Source organism: Melanostigma gelatinosum (assembly GCF_949748355.1).
Source record: "Melanostigma gelatinosum genome assembly, chromosome: 7".
NCBI classification, from domain to species: Eukaryota; Metazoa; Chordata; class Actinopteri; order Perciformes; family Zoarcidae; genus Melanostigma; species Melanostigma gelatinosum.
The window spans coordinates 13,469,341-13,480,105 of NC_136640.1; the positions used below are offsets into that span (position 1 = coordinate 13,469,341).

A 10,765-nucleotide genomic window follows, 5' to 3' on the forward strand; every position below is an offset into this window, starting at 1 on the left:
TAGTCTTTGTGGCACCATATTGCACATTACGTCACTCCCATTGCTTGAAAGAGGCCACCTTTCATAATAAGAAAAAAACCACGCATGCTGACACAGATTAATTCAGCCTTTACTTCAATTCACATCCCTTCTGTAGAAATCAGATTACGGCCAACCAGGAGCACTTGATGACTTCAGCTGATAAGGTTTTCAAGGAGATGGAGGCGACAGCAGGAGGCTGCAGGGACCAGAGGAGGGAGAGAGCGACCTCAAGGGGACATAGTCTTAATTACACTTATTATTTCTGGTCTGATGTGGGACTAACCTGCAGCCCACCAGCCAATCATGCGATCTCTGTACAAATTATACATCTGCTAAATTGTGTGATCATCGAAAGGTTGTTACCTTATTTCCTACAGATTTATAAGCATCCTTGCCTCGCCGAGGTGTGATTCCGCTGGTGCACGAAGAGGAAATCCTCACATGGGATTAACTCAGTCCAGGAGCAGGCTATTCTCTCAGTGAGTCATGGAAAACATCTGTAGTTTCACATCTATATCGACTCCCTGGTTCATGGATCGGGGACCCGCGGTGTATCAGCTCCTCCTGGGTGAACAGTCATTTCGACTCCAACAAGCATCTAGATTAACATTTATAAATAATGTATTAGCCTACAGCAAAACTTAAGACTCATGCAGGTGTTACGGTGCAACGAAACACTGGCATAAGCACTTCCGCCATTCTCTAAATGCTGCGATGACTAGTGATGGGAGCTGGGTCCATATCCAGGTGAACACTGTTATCTGCATGGTGTAGAGATGGCACTGTTGGCATAGGTTTTCTTAGTTTTCCTGCATTAAACATGTTCCGATTCTGAAACGCTTAACTGTCCCTGTAGGGAAACGTGTAAATTAATATTCAGCACATACAAATTACATTAAATAAGCCTACACAATGCATACACACTTAACAATCCATCCCACTCAACCCTAACAAACACATTCTCAAGTGGCATTAGAGACATACTGTACAACCCCTGTGGCCCCTGGAAGCCAAGCGTGTGTTCCCGGCTGCAGCTGCACAGAGTAAAGAGGCATCCCCCGATGAAACATCATTAACATGTCATGCTGACAGTTTAGCCGAAATGATGCAGCAGTAAGCTCATTGTGAGAGGAGTGGGAGTTTAATGGGTTTATTGATAAATGATCATCTGAATGTTCCCAGGAGAATGTAAATATCACCTTTGCTGTCATGTCGATATGTACAAGAGAACAATATGTGACAACGACATTGTCTCCTGTAGAGAGAAATAAAGAGGGAAGCTGTCTGGACCGTTTTCCTCTTTTAATTATTTTTCAAGCATATTTTGCTCAAATTCAGAACTTTTTTTCTTCAATATCCTTTAAAAAAACAAACAAAAAAAATAAAATTCACGGTGCGTTTGAATCTACCTTTCTTTTTTTAAAACTAGAAAAATTCCATGATGTGATTTTAAACATTTCAAATATTTACAGTCTAACACAGTTCTGGTGTGAAGAAAGAAACAGCACACAGGTGATGATGACCCATGCTGGGTGAAGGTGAACTACCTACCGAGACCTCAAGTGGCTTCCTGACACCAGACCCGATGGCATCTCGGAGTTTCTTTACACGGATACAAGAATGTCCACATAGAAAAATATGCAGCATAACTGGTGCTGTGCCGTGTGAAATCAAGTCTAACAAATCTATACATTGCATTTCAAAATAAACAATATTCTACTGAGCCGGCCTTCAAGTAGGTGGTTGTAGAAAACGTTCAGTACGATGGTAGAAAGGTGGACATGGGCCTCTGGAGTTCAGAGGTGAGACGTTCTACTCCACAAAGCGCAGAAGAATCTGACCCCCGTCCTGCATGTTCATTTGAAGAATAAACTTCACTTGTCTGAGCTGTGTACCTTCGTTACGCGAGAAACAACTAATTTTCAGACAAATATCAACAAAATGACCAACTAATTCACCGTGGGGGAATATTTTCAACTACACAGACTGTATTCATTCGGGTGGACTCTGAAAAAAGGGAAGATTTAGTCAGCAGCATCCTTATATGTGGAGTTAACGGGTAAAATAAAAAACACCATTATGGCAGCTTGGTTGATGTCATGCCTTAATTTCGCAAATATAGTTAAATACATATTTTCAAAAACTATAAATGCCAGATATGATTGTGAACTTTAAGTCCTCAAATTAAAAGCTTAGACACGAAACAAAGTTGGTTTTCCTATGGCAGCATGACTAAAATGTAAAAGTATCTTTATCTAAGAGCAACCCTAAAGACAAAAAGCAGCTATAAACCGACCATCAACATAAAAAAACACTCCGATCTGCAGTCCTGCACGTCGCTAGGATGAGTGCAGAAAAGGGAGGGATACAAATTCTATAAAGGACATATAGAAAGAGTCTCAATCATTTTGTAGAGATGTATGTGTTAGGTTCTCTTGCTGCCCAGCCTCTTAAAAACACTAATAGCCATAATGTCCATCTGGGCACCCAGAGACTCTCCTCCGTCTCCTCCTCCTCCTCCAGCCCCGGTGCTGCTGCTGACTTTGGAGCTTGCTAAGGTGAGTCCCTCCAGGGCTTTGGGCCTGGTGCTGGTCACCCTGTTGTCCTGCGTGTCAGCAGGTGTGGGTGACACCGCTGCGCTCAGGTGTGTGACAGGGAGCTTGCCCAGTCTCTGAAGAACACTAACCTTGGCAGGGGGGAGGCCATTAGGGGAGGAAGAGGAGGGAGTGTCAGAGGGAGGTAGTTTGAATTTGCCTCCCAAGCGCCGCAGGGTGGTCCGGGCCGGTTTTGTGGCCGGTTTTGTGGCTGGCTCTTTCTTCTGGAAGATGGGGGCCCCTCTCTTGAGGACGCCAGCATACTGGAGGACGGAGCCTTCTCCATCACTGTCGTCCACGTCATCTACATCGATGGTACTAGGCATTTTGCCTGGCTGCGGCTTGTCTTCCTCTTCATCCCCTCTGCCAAGACGACTGAACACACCAGTGGGCTGACAAACATGAGTATTATGAGCACAGACCTTATCTTCACGCCTGCATCCAATACAATACAATCCAATACAAAGGGAGCTATTGCAATATACCGACAGGCCTCACCTTGTTATTGCTTGTTGTCGTGTCTGCCTTCGATTCAGCTCCAAGTCTTGCAAACACAGAGGTGCGCTTCATTCCTTTTCAAGGAGTAGAGCAAAACAAATGTGACCGGTTTGGTTTATGTTTGATAAATCATTAATAGCGATGGAAAAATAATCCACAGGATCCTTTTTAATATATTTTGAAGATAAAACTGCTGTGACTGTTGCAGAGAGCAAGTATCTTATTCCCGTTTATCCCTAAATTAAGGCATATATTTAGGTTTTTTAATGCTGTCAAACCTGCTTCCAAAGACTCCTTTCCCATTGCCAGTAGATGAGTATGTCTTTCTGTTTTGTTTTATTCTGGTGTGCCATGTTCTATGTCACTAAACAGTAGATAACAGCATGAAGGCCAGAGAAAAAGCGTGGTGGTTACTTCCGCTTTTGTATCCGTTACTTATTCAGTCTCCCTTCAAACTCGGAGCCAACTATCTTGGAACGATGTTCGAGCGCAGCTCGGACAAAGAGGGATGGAATTTGTGACAAAGATGACAAACAAAGCGAAGGAGCGGAAATGAACGCGTCCACCCGGGTGTCATGTTTAGAAACCTCTAACCAGAGGAACTTATAGTTTTAACGCTGGCTGTTTTGTGACTCGGGTCAGAAATGCAAATGTGCTTTGCTGTACGATTTCAGTTTTGCTAATTACCTTGGAGGTATCTACCGTAATGACAGAATTGCATTTAAAAGAAAAAGCCAACTTTACAAGAGCATAGAGGTTTTCTTTCATGAAATAAATACTCATAATATTGAGCAGTTGACAGCATCACAGCTCTTTTCACAGACAAAGACCATAGTCAAAGATTTTTGTTTGGGTAAAATGAAGGTGAAAACGAGCAGGGATACTTGTTGATGCAGTGGAAAGATTAAAGACAACGGATTAAATCGTGACAGAAATGAATGAAGGTCAAACAGGCAAACAATCAGCTCCGAGTCACCCGTCTCAGTTTTAGTATGAAAGAAGTCCATGAAAACGTTTAGTACTGATTAGCTGTGGTGAGCAACGGCATTATTGGGGCGAGTTGTCGGCAAGGCCACTGGGTCAGGCCTACCTTTCTTGGCCTGCTGGGCCAGGATGCGGCGTGTACGAGGTGTGGAGCCTTTGGGCATGTTGACGATGTACTTGCCTTCCATCTCAGCTGTCACGCGTCGGCGCTTCACTGCTGGCAGACTGTTCCCCTCGTCAGCTGGCTGACTTACAACTGACAAACAAAGTGGCGGGTACACGAGGATAAGCAAAGGTAAAGAATAAGAGAGGACTCCAGAGGGTGGGAAATAAGGGATGTATGGGGTAAAAGACACGCTCCGTGACATCTACCTGCTTTGCCGCTCTTGTTTGCTTGCATGTTGGACACTGTGACCGAGAGGCGGTTGTCAGGTCGACGGGCTGGAGTGCCCGGCGGGGAGTCACTGCTCAAAGCGTTGGCAATCATACGAGTGGCAGCTGAGAGAAAGCAGACACATTTTCAAGTACTTGCTTTCTAAAAAGGGTATCTTCCTGTTCTGACCCCAAGACGAGATCAGAGGACAGCTGAGCTTCACAGTTAGACATGCCAAAAGTAAAAGTGTGCATGAAAGAACATGTTGTGAAGAACAGAAGTAAGTCTTGTAAACCTGGCACCGAGGCAGACAAAAACTAAGTGAAGCAGTTTGTTCTTGTGACATTAGATTACTCTGATTTACTTGATCTCCTCATGGAAACAATTACCCTTTATTATGGCCTATTACTTGACATACCAATAACAAATACTGCCAGTACAAACTGTTTTGTACAGTTAGCTATTCCTCAAAATAAAAACAGGACAGAAACTCTCTCTTTACCTTCGCCCAATCAGTTAGCGACCACAGTGACCGACAGAGGCAGTGCATTAACGCTGAATATGATCTTATGATGTTACACATTGGTTAAAATGAGTAAAAACAATTTGTATCCAGGTTTAAATTAAAGAAAAGGCATCATTCACATTCTGTTGTGATCTTAAACTCAAATTTGAAAATAAATCCCAAGACTTTGACAATAAAAAACAGTTTCAATCATGCAGAAGATTTAAATGGAGATACTTACGAGTATTGGCAGTTTTTCTGAGCTCAGCTTTAACACTGGTCTGGCCTGAGGAGATGGCTTCTGTGGCCATTTTGCACATGTCCTGAAGAAGGGATACACATTACAGAGGTTATGTAAACTCACAGTCTACTGCAGTGGCTTTCACATCCATTCTCCATGACTGCATTCACAATAACACTTGATATATTCCAGAGGTATTTACATGCCTGCACCAGCAAAAGACAAAACACCCTCTTTTTCAACATTTCCATACTTCAGAACGTGAAACAGTTGAGTCTGATCTCACCTGCCTGTACACCTGCTTAGCATGTTTAAGAATGGAAATGATGTCGCCGATGACCGTGATGCCGAGGTCCATCATGATGTCTTTACTGAGGTCCATCAGCATGTTCTTGTGAATTCTGCAGAGACATGAATAATCAGATAATGCTGTATGTACTTGGTGTGGACCAAAGAAAAACAATATGCATTGTTGCCCATTAGTTCAAAGCAACCTATTGTGAACAACAAGAGTTGCAAACATTAAGTCACATGGACTAACAGATCAATTGGACAGTTTTAATTCGATGAAAGCTGTCATCATCACCACATGAATCAATAAATAATAATTATCACATTATCACAAAATGCTCTGGCAGTACCTACTGGATTATCACCAGAAAATAAAGAAAGAAAAATAAGAAACTGCTCTGCTTCTAAGCAGGACAGTTTATTGTGTTTCAGCTCAGTTACGGTCTCATGTGACAGCGCAAAGGAAATTCATATGATCAAGCACAACACAGAATGACTTAAGAGTACTATTAAAAGCCTATTAAAAAGAAGCACCAGGTTACCTGTTGTCCACGAAGGAGACTGCATAAGTGACTGCGAGGCCGGCTGGGATCCCAGCGTCCTCAAAAAACTGAATCCACTCCGAGGTGGCTTAAGAAAAAAATAACAGACCATTAACAATCGTACAGCATTATGGATTTCACGGACAATCAGCCAGTCATGTTAATAATTTCACTTATAATTAATAACTCTTATGGAGCAGTCTGCAACTAATGAGCACTTTGTTTTGACATTAACCGATTCATTGCGTACATAGTGTCAGAAAATGTCCATCACAATCCAAACCTACGGTTTCATCTTCAGTACTTCTTTTGTCTCACCAAAGTCCAAAACTATTTTATTAATTATTATATTAAACAGTCAAAAGCAGAAATTGTACATATGTGAGAAGCTGAAACCAGTATATGTCCACATTTCTGTATTAATTGTAACATCCACTGATTCATGATCTAAATTGTTAATGAACTTTCTAATGGTTTCTGCAGTACTTGTGCCCATATAGACCTCTTCAAAGATAATACCATCCACTTATGCTGTTGGTTCTCAGTAGGAGCAGACTACAGTGGGAGCAGGGCCTGGCAGAGAGCAGCATACTGAGGTATGAGGATCATAGTCAGCTGGAGGCTATTTAAAACACCAATAATGAAGCGTCCAGTAGTTGGAGTTACAGATACAGAGTGAATGGTGGTTAACAGCTGCCAGGACAATGGCTCTGTCCAACATGCTTTAGACGGTAAACTCATAGCTACACAGAGACGACGCTCACACGGTGGCTATAACCTCATGTTGCATTTCGGAGCCTGACAAGACAGAACCACGAATCAAAGCCAAACATTGTTTATTGAAATGTATGAACTCATATAACGTTACAGAAGATTCAGAGCCGGTTAGCTCACGTTAGCATAAGACGACGACCAAGCTAACTTAACCCGCACACAGAACAAAGGACAATAATTCAGCGCACAACTCTCCGTTGACGCCTGTTAAAATCAATGAAAGTGAAATCACAGGTTCACGGGAACAATTCAAGGCCGTAAATAAGAAAGAAGCATTTGTGTTAGCATTCAGCATTAGCATAGTCATAGCGGTAGCGTTAGCTATGAATTAAAAGGCGCTCCCGGCCATTCTCCGGCATCCAATGCGAACAAGCACGGCTGTAAAAGCTCTGGACACGGTTCCGGATTGATGCAATAACAGACGTGTCTACTAAACAGTGAAATACCGAAATATTTAAATGTTAGCGAGCGGTAACGTTGGCTTGATGTGGGCCTTTCTGCTCTCACCTGTTGTCAGGGACGCCATGTTTACAAGAAATGTCTGGTTACGTCAGCTACATCCGGACAGCTCGCGGTGCTCCTGTGACGCCACTTCCGACTGAACCACCAGGAAGTGAAGTTTTATTTACGGACGCTAGAGAGCAACACAGACCGCAAACTCACACACAACAGCACGAGCAGATACTCATGACCACACTTGGAGGAACACTGTATTTTAGTATAAATATATATGGATGTGCTCACATGTGCCCATGATGCTATACAGTACTATACTACTAATCTACCCAATATACTACAAATTATTTTACATTGTCTCCATGTTTACCAGCTACAACATGCTTTTACATGCATTCATAAGTGATAAAAGCAGAATGATATCATATTTTATAATAATGTAGCCTAACACTGTGAAAGGAGCCATTCTGCATAATGAATACTTATTTTGTACTTCTGTACGTTTACCTAATTTTAATTTTGCATTCGTGACTTTCACTTGTATTGGAGAATTTTTGGACTAAGATATTTCAAATTTTACTTCAGTAAAGTATCTCAGTACTTCCTCCACCACTGCACATCCAACTTGGACGCGTAGCTTACAGTTTGCTTTTTCTTTTGTTGCAGAAAACACCTGCATGGCTATGGCCGAAAACGACACTGTGGGAGCTAAATAACGAGTTAAAAGACACTTTAAACCGGAGGGGAAATATAAAGTCAGGTGATAAAGCTCTATGAGTTCATCACAATGACTCTTTTCACACACAAACAGTCACAGGATGAGAAATGTTGTTTTCTGTCTTGATTGCGCAGTTTGAAATTTGCTTATAAATAGGTTCTGCCCATGGTTTGCAGGACTTTTCATACTGAGTGAATAGTGTTCTAACATTCTGAAGAACTGTGGCCTTTTCACAACTTTATGGATTAAAAAACAATGAATCAAGAAAAGCATTTGCCGATTAAAAGATGAAAATAATAGTTAGTGTTGGTCTTAAAAATATACAAACACAATCACTTTCCAGAAAAAATAAATAAACGATAAACACTTGGATAAAAGTCCAAAGAGCGCAATGAAGGTTAAGCATTTAAAAGTGAGAGCCATTTACCTTATAATATGTTGTTTATTTATGTAATGTCTTCACAAATTGGAAAAGAATGGCATTCGGTCAAATCAGCATTAAAGGAGACAGCCCACCCAGCTTTTGCAGTCTAGAAACTGAGAAAAACACTCTACAATGTGAACTTTTACAAGAGAGCAAAAAGGGCCAGAAGCTGAAATATGGACACCGAAAGATCAGAGACTTTCAAAAAGAGACAGTGCAAATTTCTCATACACTTCGGTCATTTTCAAGTTCAAATTAAGTTATAAAACTAAGTAAACAGGTATTATAGTGATGTGCAGAAAAACTAAATTATATGCACTGAAAAAAATAGACAATTTGATATTAGAGCACCTTCATGAAGTTATGTAATTATCTGTATGCCCTAAATAATATGTCTTTTAAGTTTGACAATGTCACATCGAGAAAAAAAAGTTTCTTTGGGCTTTTACTATTCTAACTTCAACATGTAAATCACATGTCTTCTTTTTCCAAATGTGACAAAATTGCAACTTTTTATGTCCAGACAAAGAAATACAGAATAAATAAAGACAAAAAAAAGATGAAACATTGATCAAAGGAATGGATCAGAAAATAAGCATTGACTTTTTAAATACCTTGCTTGTGTTTCTGCACATCATTAACAAATGAAAAATATTTGTTCAGGAAGATCAAACCCAAATGTTGCAATAAGTATAACGTTTAATACTGGAACAAAAAAATGATAGTAAAAGCAATATATCATCACACTTGACATAAAGTAGCAGTCAGTTTGAGCACTGCATGATTTGCTACATTATGTTTATCAGAGAGGATAACAAGTATTGCATTTCATACCAGGGAATATATGGAATGTAGAATGTATATGGGACTTGTGGAAAAATAGAAATACATACTGAAGCAACATTCACCTCAATAGAAAAATAAGAAAGCTCTTGTTCAGATAACACTAAGGTAGCCATTATAAAGTATAATAGCAGGCAGTTTATCTGTTTTATAACTGCAGCTAAATATTTCTCTTTTTTTTTCAGCAACCCAATTGTGATTTCAACCTTACAGGAAAATTGATTTAAAGCAAATTCAATGGAACCCAAGGCAAAGAAATCAAATGAAAGAATGAGTCTACTATGTTGTGTGGTGATCTGGGGCACAAGTGTGGAGTGCAAGTACAGTACGAGGGCCCTCTGAGATCTGTTTATCACACTTAAAGATGTTGCAGGCAATTGATATTAAACCATAATGAAATCACAGAGTGATTACTGGGCTCTCGGAGCTTCAGCTGCTGGGAATTCACTGTTATTGGCAGCCATTCTGCATTAAACGTCCTAATGAGACAAGCAGTGCGTTCATTTGCATGGAGCCTCAGCAACAGCAATGTGTAACCTTTTACCATACAATGTGAAACACTGCCTTGCCATATAGCACCACAAAAACCTATATACATGAGAACTATTGAATATGTTTTATGCTTATTCTGATGACAGAACATATTCTCATCACATTTGCATTTTGAGAGAAATGAAAAGCCTCTCCGACATCTGTACAAACACAGTTCTCAATCAACATTTAAAAAATTGAGGTCTGCCCATCTTCTGACCACCAAGAGCCACGTTTAGACCATTCATTTAGCCATTGTTTTTAAATAAACATGTTTATTTATTGAAAATAAAGCTTCTTATCCAGAAAATACAATCACAAGAAATGTTAATCTCAATTAGACAACATATTTGTTTGAGTACAAGAATAGATTAACATGATAATGTTCATATGAAGGCTAAACTTGCGGTCGTCCTTTAAACACATGTTTCAGTTAGGAAATAACAATGTTATGAAGTGATATGTTTACACTGCACAGAAATACATAAATGAAACAGTTAAGTCATTATGTTGTATTCTGAACACTTTTATTATCTGTATTGACATTCAATCACACTATTTTTTTCCCCTCATTTTGCACCTGCTAAGGATCAAGTGGCATTAAGGTGTCAGTAGCTTTGGGACAGACCTCACAGAGAAAAAACAAACAAAACAAAGGCATTATCACAACCTTCTAACATCGTAATTATAAACGTACATTTAATGTATCTTGGATAGTGCTTTATACTGTTTATAAAACATAAATACACCTTGAAAGATGCAGTGACATCGTGCTTCATGGGACAGGGCAGTACTTTAAATTCATTATAGTTTTTTTGTGTTCTTTTAGAAAAATATTTATTTTAAAACTAAACCTCAGTAACATTTTATCTTGTTCTTCATTGACAAAAATATTCCATTAAAATCTGCAGACATTCAAACTTCACAATCATGGTACATACACTTATATACATGTTACCTGTATATATGT

At 39.9% G+C, this 10,765-nt stretch overlaps 1 protein-coding gene across 2 annotated transcripts; it reads right to left on the minus strand.

Moving 5' to 3' along the window:
- Positions 1-1,171: 1,171 nt before the first annotated feature.
- On the minus strand, positions 1,172-7,384 carry cUnh19orf47 (chromosome Un C19orf47 homolog). 2 transcript variants are annotated; one of them, XM_079272635.1, is made up of 8 exons: positions 7,331-7,384; positions 6,050-6,137; positions 5,503-5,617; positions 5,217-5,298; positions 4,470-4,595; positions 4,279-4,353; positions 3,114-3,187; positions 1,172-3,007 (listed from the first exon to the last, which is right to left on the minus strand). In XM_079272635.1, the coding sequence occupies exons 1-8, from the start codon at positions 7,347-7,349 to the stop codon at positions 2,447-2,449; spliced, it is 1,140 nt and encodes a 379-aa protein (XP_079128761.1). In that variant the 5' UTR covers positions 7,350-7,384; the 3' UTR covers positions 1,172-2,446. The 2 variants fall into 2 exon arrangements, with proteins under 2 accessions (XP_079128761.1, XP_079128760.1); XM_079272634.1 differs by having other exon boundaries at positions 4,204-4,353.
- Positions 7,385-10,765: the final 3,381 nt, after the last annotated feature.